The sequence below is a fragment of the Lonchura striata genome, chromosome 11, assembly GCF_050655825.1.
Source record: "Lonchura striata isolate lonStrDom1 chromosome 11, ASM5065582v1, whole genome shotgun sequence".
Classification (NCBI taxonomy): domain Eukaryota; kingdom Metazoa; phylum Chordata; class Aves; order Passeriformes; family Estrildidae; genus Lonchura; species Lonchura striata.
This window is the reverse complement of record NC_140713.1, coordinates 17,666,188-17,685,084: the sequence shown is the minus strand read 5'-3', so window position 1 is coordinate 17,685,084 and position 18,897 is coordinate 17,666,188. Positions and strand designations below refer to the sequence as shown.

General features: G+C 54.7%; 2 protein-coding genes across 2 annotated transcripts; both read left to right on the top strand.

The window, feature by feature from the left end:
- The first annotated feature begins 341 nt into the window (after nucleotides 1-341).
- On the top strand, nucleotides 342-8,787 carry LOC146766432 (uncharacterized). The gene is made up of 2 exons (XM_085589708.1): nucleotides 342-770; nucleotides 8,650-8,787. The coding sequence occupies exons 1-2, from the start codon at nucleotides 471-473 to the stop codon at nucleotides 8,701-8,703; spliced, it is 354 nt and encodes a 117-aa protein (XP_085445834.1). The 5' UTR covers nucleotides 342-470; the 3' UTR covers nucleotides 8,704-8,787.
- On the top strand, nucleotides 8,747-13,623 carry ST3GAL2 (ST3 beta-galactoside alpha-2,3-sialyltransferase 2). Its single transcript, XM_077786344.2, has 7 exons — nucleotides 8,747-8,899; nucleotides 8,987-9,412; nucleotides 9,531-9,724; nucleotides 9,958-10,137; nucleotides 10,319-10,364; nucleotides 10,524-10,643; nucleotides 10,879-13,623. Exons 2-7 carry the CDS (start codon nucleotides 9,080-9,082, stop codon nucleotides 11,050-11,052), a joined length of 1,047 nt encoding a protein of 348 aa, XP_077642470.2. The 5' UTR covers nucleotides 8,747-8,899; nucleotides 8,987-9,079; the 3' UTR covers nucleotides 11,053-13,623.
- The last annotated feature ends 5,274 nt before the right edge of the window (nucleotides 13,624-18,897 follow it).

Sequence of the window (18,897 nt, the reverse complement as noted above, 5' to 3'; positions counted from 1 at the left end):
CTTTCAAAGCGGGAATGGGGATTTGATGCTTTCTGCCCTCAAATGGGTTTCGGCGGCGGTGCGTACCCCGAGGTGCCCTGCGTCACCCCTGTCATGAGTCCGGCTGCCCGCAGGGCTGGTTCTCTGCAGAGAGAAGGGGCGCCCGGGCGCTGGTGTCGGTTCCCGGTGGGTTGTCAGGATGGATGCCCGGTGGGTGCTGGGGTGCGATCGGGGTGGGAACTGGGGGGTGTCGATGCACTGGGGTGCGTCCCGGGGCGGGTACCAGAGACGGTGGCGGGAGTTGCCAGCGCGCCGGGCGGATACCGGGATGGATAACGGGGGATGGCTGCCGGGGTGCCGATGCTCGGAGATGCCGGGTGGGTACTGGGGTGGTACCGAGCTGGGTATCGCAGTGGGTGCCGGGGATGTTCAGGGGGCTACCGATGAGCCGAGTGGGTACCGGGGTGAATCCTGGTGGCTGAGTACCGGGGATGCCGATGCTGGGCACCGGGCTGGGTGGTGCCGGGGTGAGTCCCGGGCTGGGCACGGGGGTAGATTCCCGAAATGCCGGTGGGGGAGTGGGCGCAGGCGGTCCCGCTCGCCTCCTACAAGTCCCACAAGCCCCGTCGAGCGGCCCAGGACTACATCTCCCAGCCTGCAGGGCCCGTCCGCCCCCCTCCCCCCCGCCCGCGCGGCGCGGCACGGCACGGCACGGCTCCGCACGGCGCGGAGGGCGGTGGCGGCGGGGCCCGGGTGAGCCCGGCGGCGGGGCCATGCCGGCGCTGAGCCAGGTACCGCGGCGGAGAGCGGGCCCGAGGCGGGGGATGCGGGCACGGCCCGGCTCGGCTCGGGATGCCGGTCCCGGGGAGGCGGCGGGGAGCGGGCGGCGGCGGGGGAGCCCGGCCGGGAGCTGCCCCGCTGCTGCAGGCTGGTCCCGGTGCTGGGAGCCGGCCTCGGGGGCACCCACACGGGATGCGTGGGGTTCATCCCCGGTGTGGTGGTCCCGGTTGCTGGTCCCGGGGCTGGGTGCAGGTCTCGGGGTTGGGAGTGTCCGCCCGGGATGCAGTGGGTGCTGAACAGCCCTGGGATGTGCTGCCCCTGTCCGGGGTGCGGGTCCGGGTTCTGGGCGCTGCTCCCGGTGCTGGTTGCTGGCTGCCGGGAGCATCCACCCGGGTTGCATTGGGCTCAGACCAGGAGGTTCCGCTGGTCCGGAATGCTGGCCCGGGCCCTGCGGTGCCGTCCCCAGGATGTGCTGGCCCCAGCCGCGGTGTCAGCCCGGGGAGCAGCCCCAGGGTGCTGCCCGGCAGGATGTGCTCGCCAGGGGAAGATGCCGGGGTGTCGGGGCTGGGGCTGGGGCTGCTCCCCTCCAGCCGTGTGCCCTGGGATCTTGAGGGCAGCGCCGGAGGATCAGGGTGGGAGGGCTGGCTGCGAGTGGCCCCAGTCCCCACCAGTGCCAGTGTGCAGGGTCCCTCAGCAGCAGTGTGACACATGGCTGCGTGACACACGGCATCCATTGCATGGGTAGTGGCAGCCAGGATTTCACAAACAGCCTGAGCGTCCCTGGGGACGGGGCAGAAAACTGTGTCACCGAGCAGGGGATGTCCTTTGCCTGCTTCTTTGTGTGTGTGGGGGCACTAAGGTGGGCACTGGTGTGAGACCTTATGGGCGTGCCTGTCCCATTGTTTTAGGTTGTTTCCCTGGCTGAAGCACATCTGCCAGAGAGGGATTGATACCAGAGCCCTATTTCAGGGCCTGGCGATTCAAGGGGTCCCCATATATGCCGGGGGCTTAAGTGCTGCTAGCTCAGGGGGAAGGCAAGGTTTTGCTCAGGCTCCACCTGCGGAGTCAGAGCACTTATTCCAAAGCTCCCAAATACTTCCCTAGAGTGAGGGCTTCCCATGCCAACAGGAAAATATTGGGGGGAGGATGTCACTTGGGCAGCATGCAAGCTCAGACTGGAGGAAGGGCCACATCCCCGCCTTGCTGCCAACAATCATAAAACGTGGCTGGGGGAACCAAACCACACCAAACCCCAAAACTTGCTGAGCCTCCTCCAGGAAGACGTGTGGGCTCTGAGCTGCTGAAAGCTGGTTTACCCTGCATTGTCTCGGGCTCTCCTTTTCCTAGCCCTGAGCAGCCGCCCCGGCCACATCGTGGCCAAGGCGGTGAGCGCCAACGGGAAGTTCCTCAACGCTTTGGGCTTTGTTTTCCCTTTCTTCCCTTTTCTTCCCCTTCTGTCAGAAGCAAAAGTCGCGGCCTCAGCAGGGAGGGTTGGGCTGGGGGTGCCTTGCCCGCCGCCCGCCCCGGCGCGCGTGCCCGTCTGTCCGTCCGTCTGTCCGTCCGTCTGTCTGTCTGTCAGTCCCCATCTGGCAGCGGCAGCGGCCCCGCTGCCGGCTGTGTGCGGCAGCTGCCCGTCCAAAGCGCTTCCCTCTGCTCGGGGAGCTCATGGCGGTCCTCGGGAGCGCTCCGCTCGCCGCCCACGCCCCGCCGGCGCCGGAGGCAGGCACGGAGAGCCCCCGCTGCCGCATGCTGCGGGAACGCTTGAATTTTCCTGCCCAAACAAGCTCCAAACTGCCGCTTTTTGGGGAAAGGCTCCGATGGCACTGAGGGCTCGGTGGTTTTGCTGCGGGCTCTCGGCACGCCGGATGCCGCCCAGTTTGGCACGCCGAGGTCCCGGCAGCTCTATGGCTTTAATATCTTCCCGTTGCATTTAATTTTTTGCACGATTGCAAGCTGCTAATTGCTCTCCAGTGGCTTGGGCGGCTTCAATGCTTCTTCATGAGCCAGGATTTATCAGAGCCCACCTGACCCCGCGGGGATGGGATGTGATGGGAGAGGCTGGGAACCTCCCCTCCCTGCCCTGCTGGGCTCCGGGGTATCTCTCGGCTTTGCCACTGGCATCTTCCAAAAGCTTTTCTTGGAAAGTGCAAGGGATTTGGGTCCCAGCTCCAAGGCAAAGTTCCCAAAGATACCCCCAAAACTGCACATGGATGAGTGATGAATGCATATAAAAATTTATATATGTGTGTGTGTGTGTGTATAGATTTTTTTTCTTCCTTATGGAATGGGAAAAAGTTCAGTGTTTGAGCTCTAAAATAACACCCTCAAAGTTGCTCTTGGGAAACCAGAACAAGCTGCAGTCACTTTGCTCCGGGTACAACCATGTCCCCAGCAAAGGACTTTTGATCTGCAGCAGTAATTGGGCTAATTAGGAAGCTGCAAATGCTCCCCCTTCTCCCCAGGTGTCTGAGCAGGGCCCCAGCTAGTGGAGAGAAGTCAAGGGCTCTCGCCAGTGGAACTGCTCTAATTTTACATTTAATGGGAGTTCTTGGCTGTAACTGGGCTGTGCTGGGATTGATGCCCTCCGGCCTGGGGAGCCTTTCGTAACTTCCTTGCAATGAAATCTCATAGGTGCAATTTCCCTAACGCGTTCAACGTCCTCTCGGTGCTGCCCGCAGGCGGAGCAACCCAGGGTGGCTTCATGGGGCCACCCGCAGCGTGTGCCGAGGTTGCAGTTCTCGGTTTGGGTTGCTCCCCGGGGCAGAGAGGGCAGCTGTGGGTACAGCACCCATCAACCAGCCCTCGAAAGCCAAAGGAGAACCTTTGGTTTTCCACCGCCTCCGACCCTCGGGGCAGGTGAGATCCAGGAAGGAAGACGGGAAAGTGAGGGGGGCTCCGTGTCCCAGCTCGCCTTCCCCGGGCACAGGGCCACAGCCCACAGCGGCGCCTCCTGCTGCAGCATCCGCCTGTCCTGCACTCCTGCACATATTTTCCTGGTGAGGCATCAGGCATGAACCTAACTGGTCCAGGCTGGTAAAAACAGCAGCAGTGGTGGAGGGGAAGTGGTTCCTTCCCAGCCGGTGGGGAGGCTCAGGGTGCTGCTGGCAGCTGCGGATGCTGGTGGTGAAAGGAGAGCGGGCGCCCTGCCCTTCCTGGGGAGTGTGTCTGCTGTGACCACATCTTCACAGGCAGCTGAGGCTGCAGGGAGGCTGGTTCAGGGGTGTCTGTGGGGTGCAGCCCTGCTGTAGCAGGCAGGAAGGGGGATGGGGACTAGGCAGACCCTGCTGACCCCAGCCTGCAGCTGTGGGAGGATGAGACAGAAATGTGGCCAGCAGTGGGGAGCTGTCTCCCCATGGGACCAGATGGCTTTGCACAGGGAGCTGGGGCAAGGATGGGAGAGAGGAGTAGGCAGGGGTGGGTGGTAAACCTTGGGCTCTGCCTCCTCTGTTCTGCTGGGTTGGTTGGCCAAACCTGGCTGCTTCGTGGGACAGCTTTGGTGGCACCTGGTGTGGTGGTGCTTGCCCTGGGGTTCAGTGGTACCCAGCTGTGTGGTACTTGAGATGCTGGTACTTGAGTTGGTGCAAACTGAGGCAGATGATGAAAACTGGGGGTTCTGGGGTGGGTGCTTGAGGTGCAGAGCAGCTGGGCTGTCTCTGCCTCTCAATTCCACAGGCATTCAGGATTAGGAGGGAGAATCCCATTCCCCTCCCTGCCTGTCCTGCCTCAAGGAGGGAGCTGCTGCTCCTGGCACAGGGAGCTGAGTGTGACAAGGTCATGCTGTGAGCATGGCCTTGAGCTTATCAACACCCCTGGAGTGCAGGGTCCCTTGTTCCCCCTGGGGAGACCCAGAGTGGCTGGCAGAGGGTGGGGGAAATGGCACTGGAGAATGCTCAGGGACATCAGCCACACAGGCTGGTACATGTGGCTGGGTGGTCCCAATGGGAGCTGCAGGGACAGGCATCTGCCTTGGCTGCTTCTGCCAGTGTGAGTTTTGGGGGGAGAGTGCCCACCCAGCATTGTTCCACTGAGCAGCACAGGGTGCTCAGGCTGGTGCAGTTCCTTGAGGGTCACACTGTGGTTGAGCCAAGGGGCTTGGGATGCTATTGGACCAGTCCCTACAGGCCCATCTACCAGCAAGGCTGGGAGCATTCCATTCTGTTTCCCACTTCTGTGCCCCTAAATCCCATAGGAAATGGCCTCAGTGTGGCTGGCTCCATCTCAGCTCTGTGGTGGAGATTTGGCCTCCATGCTTTTTCCTGGCCCTATCCCAGTGCTGAGGGATGAGACCGAAATAACCCCTCTGGAGGCCAGAGACAAGGAAAGGCTGGAACTGCTGCCATTGGCAGCCAGGGGCGCGAGTAGGGTTTAAAACATGGGAAACCCAATTAACTTGGCTCCATTAGCTGATTGAGCTGGCTGATAGGAGTATGATTAATTAAAAGGATGAAGAATTAGTTACCAGGTCCTCGTTGCTGTCGGGATGTGGTGATGGCTTAATGCATGAAATTGGCTTCTTCTCTTAATACCTGGTGCTTGTCTACTGCTGGCCATCAGTTCTTCACGGCATCACCCCATGGCAGGGAGAAACATCCTTGTGCCAACACCGGGTCTGCTCCCTCTCCCATCCAGCTTCCAGGGAGGGAAAAAAATTCAAAGGGAAAAAAGCAGGAAAGAAGAACCTTCTTAATTAAGTGCACTTTTGTCGCCAAGCCTTGCTCTGGCTTTGGAAACCCAGTGATACAGAGGGACAGGCTATCGTCCCTTCCCGCGCTGCCCCCGGCAGTTCCCGCTCGCTGTTCCAAGCTAACGCGAGCTGACGGCCCCACGGGGGCAAGCAGCTCCTCGGCACTCTGCCTGGGGGCTGCAGCCTCTGGCAGTGCTTGGGCCATGGGCAAAAAGAAATTGGAATGGTTTTATGACTTTTTGTAGGAATCCTGCTCACTGAAGTTGTGCCTGAAACAAGGACAGGTCACTACTCGCTGTTTCTGTCTGGCACTGAAGGAGGTGGGAGAAAACTCGACTCAGATGTGCTCCTTCCCTGCCAAAAAACCCAACCCTAATTCTCAGGTTTTCCACCCATGACAGAGATGCCAGTCCAGTCCAAGGAGGCCCTGTGTGCTTCCTCCACCTGCAAGGGCCATGCACCACTCTACCACCCAGTCAATGGTTTGGTGGTGGCAGAAGTGATGTCTCTGCACAGGGATTATGGGATGAGGAGCACCTGGCCACGCAGGGTGGCATTTCCCAAAGGCTCCAGGGAGAATTTTTGGACCATTCATCCCTGGGAAGAGCATATGAGCATGAGCCAGTGCAGACAATGCTCCTGCTCCTGCACTGCAGCCAGTGCACACAATGCTGCCACTGCTCCTCTACTCCCCTTCTCTCCCTGCCCCAAACATGGTGACATCCCATCTCCCAGGATTGGCTCCTTCCTTTGCCCACCCTGACATTTACTGGCATGGAAATTCATGCCAACAACCCCAGGATATCTTAGAAATGATCAAACAAAGCCAACAAGACCTAAAGATGCTGAGTGGGGATGCGTCTATGGTGTTTTTTCTGGCAGGGAAGGGGTAGGCATCCTCCAGGCCCTGGGGCTGTTGGTCACATCACTCCAGCATTCATCCTGAAATGAAAGATTATATGATTAGAAAAAAACATCCACCTGTAAAAGCAGCAGAGCAATTTGCCAGGACCTTTTAATAGCCTCGCTTCGTTATCTCCTGCAATCAAAAAGAAACTTGTGTTTAATGAGTACATGGTCCTCAGGAGGCAATTTAGGATCCTGGGGATGAATTTGGGAATGGAAGAGTATTTAGTGGCATCGATGAGTTGCCAAGCTTGCTCACCACAAAATAAATCCTGAAATCCCTTATTATTTTAAGAAGGAAACATCCAAGTGCAAAAAGCTCCTGCAAGTGGGGTTTTATTTGTGGAGGTGGGTTGGATTAGGATTGGGCAGGGAGGGCATGGATGTTGCTGGGGAATGTTTGTATGTGTGGGTGCCCTGTCCCTGCTGGGGGCTGTAAGGACCAGTGCAGATGGAAAAATAGCTGCCAGCTCCTGCTAGGAAAATGATGACTCAAACCAGCCGCTGGGATTTAAGACTTCTTTTCCACACATGAGCTGGGCTGGAGGGGGGTTTTCCCCCCCCGCGCTGTGGTCGGGGGCAGCTCCAGGAGGGGCCCCAGAATGGGGGCCGTACAAAATGTGCTCCAGATGGTGTCAGGGCTGGGATTCATCACAGAGGACCAGGCTGGGCTGGGGAGCCGGAAAGGGATTTTCCCCCTTTCACCAGGAACAAAAATAACACAAGCACGTGATAGCTCATTTCCTTTAGCCTTTAAAAAGCCCCGTGGGATGGTAAGCAGCGGGAGCAGGGGAGGGGCATTAGCCCATCCTGCTTGGTGGCCGTGCCATATTATAGCTGAAGAAATCCCCAAAATTTCCTTTTACCTACGAATCTTTCCAGCGTTTTGCATCTGGAGTGCGGGGGGTGTTATAGCTTTTTACTGGCTTTATCTCAAACCCCCTAAATGCAAAAACCTTCTGTTTAACAACCACTCTGCTTTTTCCGCTGGCAGCAGACCAAGGAAGCTGATTGCAGTCACTGCTGGCCATGCATGTGTCATGTAGGCGTGTTAAAATTCCCTGCCAGAGCCCCGGAAAATACCTGAACCAGGATGTGCCTTCAGTTTTTGGCTCTTTCCTTTAAAGACTGTCCCCACCTGAACAAATATTTGACAGGGGGTTAATGGTTTGACAGGAGGTGTCCATGCCTGGCAGTGCAATGCGCTGGGGGAGCCTTTGGGGTCCATGTTCTCCTCCCATCCCAACAAGGAGGTTTTTGGGGGCTTAGCAGTCTATTCCTGGAAAGCAAGCCAGCGTCTTCCAGGAGATGTTTTTTTTTTCCTAGGGAAGAAGCATCGTGGAGCCTACCAGCTTCTAATTACTGCTGCCGGCCTCGGCACCGGCTTAACAGGGCTGAGCCGTGGAGGTGATGCCTCTGCAGGGTTTTGCCTTGGGGCAGGGTCACCTCCTCCCCAAAAAGCCCTGGAGGAGAGGTCATGTCTCCAAACCCCTGGGATTCTGGATCCTGCTCCAGCTCAGTGACTGGGTTAAAAAGGGATTTTCGGGGTTTTTTTTGGGTTTTTTTGTGGTTTTTTTTTTTTTTTGGCCAAGGAGCGCTGTCTGGCTTTGCCCACCCCCTGCTCGGGGGGCTTGGCCGCTCCTCCCGCCTCTTCCCGGCGCAGGCGCCAGCACCTCTGCCCTGGCTATTTTTACCCTCCAGGATCACGAGCGAGCGAGTGACCTTCCCAAGGGACGCTGCCACTCGGGGGGGACAGTCCCGGCGTCCGTCCCCGGGGTGCCCGTCAGGCTGCGGAGCGGCTGTTCCCCGGCTGTTTCCTCACTGTTTCCCGGTTCTTTCCCGGCTGTTCCCCGCTGTTTTCCGGCTGTTTCCTCACTGTTTCCCGGCTGTTCCCCGGCTGTCTCGGCGGCGGCGGCAGCCGGCGTGGAGACTTTGGAGGGGCTGCTTATGGCGTGATAGAGAAGGAGAATTTAGCCTACAGAAAGGAGCCGCTTGTTCGCTCCGGAGGCGAGTTCATGGCTGAGCCTTTGTCTGGCGGAGACAGGGAGGGCACAGTCCGGGAGCTGCCGCGAGTTCCCCAGGCGCGGATAGCGATGCCGGCATCCCAGCTCCCTGCGTACCGTGCGCCTTCGGGTATGGCTCGTACCCCGCCGCCCCGTGCCTGGGACGGGCTGGGAGGCATTTTGGGGCGTTCAGAGGGGAATAAAGTGCTCAGCCCCCAGCACCCTCCGCCTGCTCGGCGCAGCCCCTCTCTGCTGTCTGTATCGCCACTCCTTGACCCGCAGTCCCCTTCTCTCCAGGCCGGCGTGGTGGTGGCCGCGTTCCCGAGCCAGGCGTGCCAGCGGACCAGCTAAGCCCCGGGGACGATGAGCACCGTCGCAGCTGAGCGCCAGCCGGGGCCGGGACCCGGAGGAGCCGCCGGGGCGCGGTGCCGCGGCTGAGGCCGGGCTGTGCCGGACCCCTCCGCAGATGCTCCCTGCCCCGCACGCGGAGCCACCGGGGGCCCTCGCCGCGGCCGGACACCGCGGATGGAAAGCTGCAGCCCAGCAGGTAGGAGCCCGGTGCGGTGGGGCCTGGGAGGCTCTATTCCCCTCCCCGCCCCGCCACCGCAGGGAGTTACCGCGCTCGTTCCTGCAGGGAGCCTCGCTGGCCGGCTGACGCCCTCCCGCGCCCTATGCCCGCGCCCTGTGCCGGAGCGGGCGCCGTCCCCGGCTCAGCCACCCGACGACCATGAAGTGCTCGTTGCGCTTCTGCTTCCTCTCGACCGCCTTCCTGCTCGTCTTCGTCATGTCCCTCCTCTTCACCTACTCCCACCACAGCATCGCCTACCTGGACCCCGGCGGGCTGGGCGGCATCCACCGCGTGAAGCTGGTGCCCGGCTATGCCGGGATGCAGCGGCTCAGCAAAGGGGGGCCGTACCCCCGGGGCTGCTCCTGCCGCCGCTGCCCGGCCGAGGAGCCCGGAGCCACCGACTGGTTTGATGGGCGCTATGACGCCACCGTGTCCCCAGTGTGGACCAAGGAGAACATGGACCTACCGCCCGACGTCCAGAGGTGGTGGATGGTGAGTGCAGGGACGAAGTGCCATGATCTGCTCTGGCACTGGCGGAGGGCACAGATTCCTCCTCCACCAAGGAAGGGGCTCTGGCTGATTCCTCCCTGCTCCCCTTCCCTCCTTACAGATGCTGCAGCCCCAGTTCAAGTCCCACAACACCCACGAGGTCCTGAGCAAGCTCTTCCAGATCGTGCCGGGTGAGGATCCCTACCGCTCCCGTGACCCACGCCGCTGCCGCCGCTGTGCCGTGGTTGGCAACTCAGGCAACCTCCGCGGCTCTGGTTACGGACCGGAAATCGATGGGCACGACTTCGTGATGCGGTGAGGGTCAGAGAGCACTGCCAGGGACCTGCCCACCCGGGCAGCACAGAGACATGGGGTGATGCTGGCACCGCCGGGTGCTGGGATGAGTGGGAGTGAGTCCAGCCTTGCCCTCTCCCCTGGGTGGGAAACTGCTGCCTGGCAGCATTCAACAGCTCATGGGGATCACCCGTATCAGCTGAAAGGCACGGGGCTTTGGGACAGTGGTGTCATCTTCCCTGCTCTATCCCCAGGATGAACCAGGCCCCCACGGTGGGCTTTGAGGGTGATGTGGGTGGTCGGACCACACACCACTTCATGTATCCCGAGAGTGCCAAGAACCTGCCCGCCAACGTCAGCTTTGTGCTCGTGCCCTTCAAAACCCTGGACCTGCTCTGGATCGCCAGTGCCCTCTCCACCGGCCAGATCAGGTTGTAAGTACCCAGTGGGCAGTGGCAGCACCAGGCTGGTGGCTCACCTAACTTGAGGACAGCTCCCCTGTGAGCAGTGGGGATTCATTTGTTCCTTCCTCCAAGAGCCCCCCTTGGCAACTCAGGCTGGAGTTGGGGGCATGGGACCCCCAAGAACTTAGCTGCCTCTCCGCTCTTTTCCCAGCACATACGCACCTGTGAAGCCTTTTCTGCGTGTGGACAAAGAAAAGGTACGTGGGACTCATCCCTATCGCTGCCAGGAGCACCTGTATGGCCATGGCCCCTGTCACCTCATCATTCCTCACGGTTTCCAGGGCTCCTTTCACGAGTGCTGGTGCCAAAGGGAGCGTGGCTGGAGCTCCTGTGCTGACCCTGGTCTATCCTCCCAGGTGCAGATCTACAATCCTGCCTTCTTCAAGTACATCCACGACCGCTGGACGGAACACCACGGGCGCTACCCCTCCACTGGCATGCTGGTGCTCTTCTTTGCTCTCCATGTCTGTGATGAGGTGGGTGATGTCTCTTTCAGCTCCTGGTTGGCATGGAGTGGATTTGCTTTGGGTCAAACTGCAGCAGTCATTATGGTTCCCTGACACCACAGTGATGGGCACCCTTGAGGGATGAGAAGGCTGTGCAGAAGGATGGGCACCTTTGAAAATCACACCAGCAGTGCAGGGGTTGCTGAGATAAGTGTGTCCCAGCCTGGTGGGGGGTTCTGACTCACTCCCTCCCTTGCTACTGCAGGTGAACGTCTTTGGGTTCGGTGCTGACAGCCGAGGGAACTGGCACCACTACTGGGAGAACAACCGCTACGCCGGGGAGTTCAGGAAGACGGGGGTGCACGATGCTGACTTTGAGGCACACATCATTGACATGCTGGCCAAAACCAGCAAGATCGAGGTTTACCGGGGAAACTGAGGGCTGAGTCTCTGGCTCCCTGCTCCAGCAAGTCCTGCTGCCTGCAGGGGCAGAGGGTGAGGGTCTCCCTGGTGGCCTCAGGCAAGGAGCACGTGTGGGCAGCGCAGTTCCACAGTGCTGACAGAGCCACCGTGGTGGTATTTGGTGCCTCCAGCAGCCAATCAGGTACAGAGCTAAAGGAGACTTTTTGCTTTTTTTTAATTATTATTATTATGATGATGAAACCCAGCTGAGAAAGGATTTATAAACACAATCAGCGACTGACCAGGCGGCAGGGGTGGCCGCCTTGCATCTCTCTACAGTCAAACCAAATGCTGCTCTTTTTAAAAGAAGACAACCCCCCTGCCCCGAAGCCGTGTGACTTTGGGGAGCCCCTCGAGCATCGCGTCCGGGCCGAGAGGGCTGAGGGAGCTGTGGCGGCTGCGCAGCCTCACCAGTGGAACCAGCTGCTTCTTTTTTCATTTGGGTATTTTTCTTTTACCCTCCCGTGGGGCACCCGATGCCGTCGTTTCTCCAGAGAAGGCTCCTGGCACAGAGGCAGGTCCCAGCACATGGATCCGTGGTGGAGAGCCAGAAGCTTCAGGGAGCCGACCATTGCTGATACTCTGCTGCAGGCTGATGACTGCTGGCACAGCTGTGCAGGGAGATGAAGAGGAATCTCAATTTTGGGGTGCAGCATCCCTGCTCTTCTACCTGAAGACTGGGGAAGGGAAGGGCAGATTTCAGGAACGACCATACAGGAAGCAGCTAAGAAACCTACATGAGCAGCAGCCTGGTCACTCTGGCTGAGCTCTGTGAGCAGCTGTAGGATCCTCAAGGGGTTGTGGGATGCAGCAGGGTCAAGGAGACAGGATTTCCTCTGCTTACAGGCTGGGAAGAAACAGATCAGAGATTAGTGGGTGAGTGAACTGCTTTTGCTTTTGTGTTGCTCTAAACAGCTCTGGTGAGAAGCTGAAATCCCAAAGTCTTTGCTCCTTTTGCCAGAGTGGCGCTTGGTTTACACCAGTCTGGTATGGCCAATGCCCTCAGGACTTCCTGCGCTGGACAGGTAGCCTATGGCATGGGATGGGGAGATGCTGAAGGAAACTGCCTCCCCAGAGGTGTCATTAAAATCACTTTTTTCAGGTCAATCAGGTGGGTTTTTTCTTTTAGGAGATGCTGAAAAGCTTAAGAAAAAGGCAACCATGGAAAAAGACCCCCAGAGAGGGACCCTCTGCTTGCACAGCTGGTGCTGAGAGTGGAGCAGGGGCTGTGGGGCAGTGCCCATCTGGGGAAGCTCTGCCCATGCTGCCTTGCTGGTTGCAATAGTTAATTTGAGGAACAATCACTGTAGGGCTTTTTGGGTTTGGAGATTTTCTTTTTTTCCCCTTTTGTATCTGACTTTTCTGTAGCAGCCTCTTCCTGTTTCTCTACTTTGCTTTGGTTGTTTTTTCAGGGTTTTCTTTTTTTTTTTTTTTTTTTTTTTTTGAGGTTTTTCTTCAATTGTGAAACACGAGGGTGTGGGTTGGTCACCTGGAGCAGGCAATTTCCCGGGCTGGGGACATTCAGCTTTTCTGTCCACAGGGATTTAAACTCCTGAATTTTGTGGTGGGTTTTGATCTGTAAAAGTGGAGCTGCCCTGGTGCAGGCAGCTCTGAGCCACAGGACACAGGCTGCTGCAAGCCCTGCTCTCCACCTTCCTGTGTGTTTTTTGCTGATTTTTCTGTTTCGTGGGTTTTTTTTTACGGGGAAGAAGATTAAAAACCACAAAACCACGAGCAACAATGAGTGCCTTGACCATCTCCCATCGGTGACGCCCGGCTGTGCCCGTGCTGGCGGCAGGGACGTGGCCGATGTATCTGGCAGTTGTGCCCACTTCCTTCTTCGCACCACGCTGGATCTTAGCTGGGAACTGCTGCTGGGAGAGAGGGACACATCCAGGCCACTGCGCTGGTGGCTAGAAAGGCCAAATCCAGTGTGGCTGGCCAAATCCAGTCCAGCCAGATGAAGCTGGACCAGCTCCTGTTGCAGCTGAGCAGGGCAAGGCCTGACAATCTGAGTACCAAACCCAGGTACAAACCCTCCGGCAGCACAGTACTGGCATCCAGCATCAGGCGCGCTTGCAGCTCCTGGCTGCCCTCACAGTATTTTTTTTCTTTGCTAAATTCCTTCCCCTACTTCCCTTTTCTCTGTTGTTTTAATTATTATTATATTATTATTTTTATTTAAGCTGTCCCACTAGGACTCGCGACCACTCGTGTCTCCCCGGCAGGGCGGCCGCGGGCAGGCGCGTGCTGCACGGCCGGCGCACCACTGTACTGTACATAGAGGAGCTGTAGGCACAGGCTACGGGCAGGGCAGGCAGGGAGGAGGTGCCCGGGCTGGCCCACCTGGCAGAGGTTGTCTGCATCACACGGTACCTGATCTGAGCACCTCCTGTCCCACTGGGAGAAGGAGAGACCAGTGCTCCGAGCTAGGGCTGGGAGCAGGTGGGCAGCTTGGCCCGTAGCCTCTGTGTACATGGGTACTTCTGCACACAACTGTCTTAAACCAACTGGTTTTTTTTTAAGTCAATAAAAATCATGCATCAGATCTACTTGGTGATTTTCTTCTGATAGCCCTGTCTATTGTGCCTTTGCCTGAGCCCAAACCTGGGCATCGGTGGTGTCAGGAGAGGAGGGAAAGGTAATGAGATGGTTGCTGGGCGGGCCCAGAAGATGTTCTGCTCTCCCCTCCTCTCCTGGGCCAGCCCCCAGCTGTGGTTAAGATCCCCTCACTGGAGCAGGACCTGGCCCTGTGCCAGCCTGGGTCCCCAGCAGCAGAGCCCCAGCACAACCCCTCCGGCTTGAGCCCAACAGTTGGTGATGCCACTGCTCACCTAGACCCCATATCCATGTCCCAGCCACCCTGGACCCTAAAACAGAGGCTCTCATCCCATGCAGCCCGTGTCCCTGAGCCCCACCACAGCAGAGGGAATGACATGGACAAGTTGTTGAAGGACATAATTTTGAATGTGGATACAGGCCGAGGCAGGGAAGGGACTTCCCCAGGGTTATGTAGCAGGCCCAGAACTCACTCCAGCTCCCAGGGCTGGACCCTTCAACAAATCTAGTGTCCCTGCAGGATCCCATCCAGACAGCCAGGGGCATTTGGATTCTGACACACAAGGGTCTTGCACAACTAACAGCAAAATTCAGAAGTAGTTAAAATGCCTCTTTATTAATATACAAACCTAGCAACATTTAAGCCAACCAAAATATGAAATGAAATCAAGCATGATATAAATACAGCATACATGACAACGTGGCCTCAGTGGAGAGCAGCAAACTCACCCTGACTTGTGCGTTTGGGAACAACTGTCCACGTCCTCTGCCACAGAGTCTGGCAATCAGAGCAGCTTTGTCTCTCCTAAACCCCTCCAAACCCAAACTCAGCAGAGATGAGACCACTGTTCCCCTCGAAGGAGGAGTACCTAGCACAAGCTTTCTCTGAGCCCACACTGCAAAGGGATTAAAGAGCCTCCCTGTGCTGCTGGGGACAACCTGCTGGCAGCTGCTTGCCAAAGCCTGCAGGGCAGAGGGAAATGGCCGTAGTGGATGGGGAACCATGCTGCTGACATTGCTCCTTGCTCTGTCCCACTCCAGCTACATCCATTGCACAACATTCACAAACATAAGGCACTAGAAGAGTGTTTTCACAGGCTCAAACTTCAGTTGTTCTTAAAATTCCGGCAGCAGTGTGCATCAGAAATCTTCCCAGCCCTTTTAAAATCTGATCTCAGGAGACAAAAGCATGAAGGGGGGGTTTGGATGAGTGTCCTGCTGCAAGCCTGACCAGGAGATGCAGGAGAACCTGCCAAGGACATGAGAGATACTAATCTGCCTCTGGTTATACTGGAAGAAGTGAGATCTATCCCGCTACGGGAAAAGGAGGGAATTTTAGGATGGAAAAAATCTTAGTGGTGCCATGGTGGAAGGCAGCAGCACAGATTTTCCTCCATGCACACAAAATGGATCAGGTCCTAGCTGGGATGGCTGACAACTCCCAGCTATCTGCTCTGCTTGTAGCAGGTGTCAAGGATCTGTGTGGGAAGATCAACTGTTACCAGTATTAACAAATCAGTAAATATTAATGCGAACACTTTCCTAATTATAACGTACTGCTCCGTTTTGGTGATATCCCTTATTCCCAGCTGGTGGAATCTTTAACAGAACATCAGCCCAGTGTGCCACACCTGCAGAGTAGCTCTGGCTTGTGCTGTAATCCAGAAGCCAGCCTGACATCAGTAATCCAGCCCAGCTTTGAGACAAATGGGAGATGAGAAGTCTCAGAGCCATCTCAGCAAACATGACAGGCGGTAGCAGATCCCCTCCCCTCCTGCTTCTCCCAACTCCTGCCTGCAAATGTCAGCTGGTACGGCAGGGAAGCATTCAGGCAGAGAATTTTGTTTCCTTTAATGCAATGGGACACCCACAGAGTACTCTACACCAGCCCAGGATTCTTTAGAGAAAGAAAAAACCCATTACACACAAGGAAAAAGTGAATAAATCCATTTTGTGGGGGTGGGGAGCAAACAGGAAGGTGTCAGCCCAGCAGCTGGACAGGCACAAGGGCTCCCAGCTCCAAATTCCAGTCTCATACTGCAACAGCAGCTTCCACCATCCTCCAGTGCTTGCTCAAAATTACCATCTCTGGGCACACAGCACACAGCTTGCCAGGAAGGAAATCAAATGGCAGGCACAGCCCAAATACCTCACCTAAAGCTTTACAGCATTTATAAATATTCATTCTTTTCTCCTCTCTCAAATGCAAGGACTACTCATGCCAAGGGCTATAAGCACACTGCTACAGCCATAATACTTAAGGAAAGTTTAAAGTGCAAAGAAAATTTTCAAATGCTTTTTAGTGACAGCTTGAAGTCATCAGATGACACCAACCCCTGCCTTTCTTGAGTTTTGTTCCATGACTGAATGCCTTCTTTTAAAAATAGAAATCCAAACAATCAATTAAGGAAAAATTAGTTTAAAACAAAAGAAACATCCTGAAATAGACAGAAATTATTCTGACCCAGTACTATAATAAACTCATTTGGGAAGACAAATGTGAAGGTTGTGAACATTTTGCTCACTGTTATCAGCAGCCAAGAGCTGTGTTTTAAATAAAAATTACATCTGCCCTTGCAAGCAACTCCCCATTCCCCTGACATGGGAACTACCTCATTTTTACAGATCTCTTCCCAAAATGTCACCGTTCTGTTCAAACATGGAAGGATGAGGTTGGTGACATCAGTGCTGTACCTTTACAGCTACAATAATGTGCCAGGGAGACAAAAGTGCTCCAGGCAACCAAGTGCACACAGTCCCCACTTCTCCTGTGTGGAACGATTTCCTTCATCGCAATGAGAGGGGCAAATGTGTGCTGGGAAACAAGTGCTAATGCTGTCCCAACTCAGCCTAGAGACAGGGCTCCCACTTGTCCAGCACCAAGGCTGCAGAGGAAGATGCTCCCTGAGCTGGGAATCAAAGCTGATCATCTCTCCAAGGCTGGGCTTAAGGAGTTGAATAATGAGCAAAGGATCAAATCTTCACTGCACCTCTCCTTCCACCTCAGCTGAGCCACTCCATCATCCCTCCAACAGCTTTTATTTTGCCATGCCTCACTCTCTGATGGCAAAAAGACTAATGCACTCAGCCACCTGAGAAAGGAGACTAAAGTAGTGTTAAGGATAGTGGGAAAATCCTGGCACAGGGAAAGGGAGGGTTAAATGATGGGATTTACAGCGGCCACAAACCTGCCTGGAGTTCTGATGTTGGTATCAGCACCATCTGAAAGTTGAATAAATTAAGCTGATGCAGAGACACAGATCTAGAGCCAACCTGGCTCCAGTGACAAAGCATCAGGTAGAAGGAAAAGAAGAACCTTGTGCATGAGAAATTGTACAGCAGCAGAATTTGAAGGTGTTACAGGAAGAGCAACAGTATTGATGGCAACTCAAATGCAACAGTAAAAAGGAGGAATCCAAGCTTACACCAAGATGTGGAGATGCAGTGGAAGTTTTATAAAACCTCCCTTCTTTTCTGCAAAATAAGAAACTGTTCAACAAGGCCTATCAAATCTAGATACTGGAGAAAACAAATAGAAACTAAGTCTGGCAAAGACAGATGTGAAAATGACTGTTGTAACACATCCTCCTGAAACACAAAACATAATTCTAGAAATAGACTACTAATTTTATCCTCAGATTGTTAAATATGAACAATATACTCCTGCTTTTCTAGTACCACTTTTATTCAAGGCTTGCATTACTTACTCAACGATTAACAAAACAGGATAACTTAGGAAGGGACACAGCAAGGTTAAGACAATATCTGTGTAAAAATAATTTAATGGAAGAAAGTGCTATGTCTTCCATAAGTTCCCCTGACTCCAGACTGCACTTGGGCAAGCCAGCCCTTCTCAAGGATGCACATTTACATGGATTCACTGGCCACCTTCCCTGTAAAGATGCCTGGATGAACAGAATCCACGGGCTGTTCCCATTCTGGACAGCAAGACTCAGAGAACTGGTAACAACCCTGTGACTGATACACATGAGGTGCAGAGAGCAGACCTGCAGCTGCTGCTTCAGCACAGAATGAGGCCATTTCCCTTTCCACTGCCACAGAGAGAGATGCTATTTTTGTGTTTCCCAATCCAAGGTTCATAGTCTTACTGTGCAGAATGAGAACAAACACCTTTTTTAGCAAAAAGCATTTTAAGGCAGTTTTAATGATGAGAATCAGGATGTAGAATTTTACAGTCCCTGTTATTTACCATCTTGGATGTAAAGACTAACCTACAGCAGCTTCAAAGATCTGATTTTTAATTTTCTAATTTGAAGCTATACCAAAGGTAGTAGTAACTCTTCAACAGATTTAGTTGTTCTTTTTTTAGGCACTCTACTTTAATCATCAGATAAAGGGATTAGAGTCTTACATCACTGCTTAATATCTCAAGATGAAAACACTATGCTAGAAGGATCTTCCTCCAACTAGGTATCACTATTTTAAAACGTGATCCAATTGTCCTCTTGATGGGTGTTCAAGTTGGTAAAGGCAAACTATTTTTTACATTGTAAGTGTAAAAATAGCTACACCAGAAATTAAATTGACTAAGCCTGAACAGCAGTTAAAGACCTCTCAGGTTCTGATATAAAACAAGAAGAGAATTCATAGCAGGGAAGGTCAGAGTAGGCGTTAATGAGCTGTAAGACTGACAATTACCAAACCACCCAAGTCTTAAACAGCAAACACAGAAGTGTTGCTATATCTACCATCATGGTGGAAAACTATTTCCACTCTCTATTTTTGGTATGGAAAAGTCAATAGATCTAGACATAAAATAAACCTTTCAGACATAAAATAAACCTTAGCAGACATAACGACAAAAGTAGCTCATAAAACACAATTTTACTGTCAGAACTGCTGGAGAAGAGACATCCATGTATGAAAAGTTGCCTGAGGAACTAGCAGGCACCATTAAATTAGGGAAAAGGAAAAAATAATCACAAGGAGGAATATAATACAGCTGGAATGAGTGGTTGGTAAAGGACAGTATGCTCCTAGCTTTCCAGTTTGGTCTTAACTAATTCTAGCTCTGCAGAGAATTGAACAGCTCAAGCTGAAATCTCTCTTCAGCAGTTTCAATACAATCTTCAGCTCACCTTGGCCCTATACTCTGCGTTCTCCTGAAGGAGTATCATGCCTTATTCACCTGCAACAGATGGTCAATAAACCCTAAGCTGAAGGGCTGCTCAAAGAACCTCTAAGAACCCTAAGCAGAAGGGCTACTCCACATCCTAAATATCACATACAAAACTCTTTCTTT

Coding starts and splice junctions, on each gene's coding strand:
- ST3GAL2 (XM_077786344.2), top strand. CDS start 9,080: ATGAAGTGCTCGTTGCGCTTCTGCTTCCTCTCGACCGCCTTCCTGCTC. Junction 10,138..10,318: donor TCCACCGGCCAGATCAGGTT/GTAAGTACCCAG, acceptor CTCTTTTCCCAG/CACATACGCACCTGTGAAGC. Junction 10,365..10,523: donor TGCGTGTGGACAAAGAAAAG/GTACGTGGGACT, acceptor CTATCCTCCCAG/GTGCAGATCTACAATCCTGC.
- LOC146766432 (XM_085589708.1), top strand. CDS start 471: ATGCCGATGCTGGGCACCGGGCTGGGTGGTGCCGGGGTGAGTCCCGGG. Junction 771..8,649: donor CCATGCCGGCGCTGAGCCAG/GTACCGCGGCGG, acceptor CCTTCTCTCCAG/GCCGGCGTGGTGGTGGCCGC.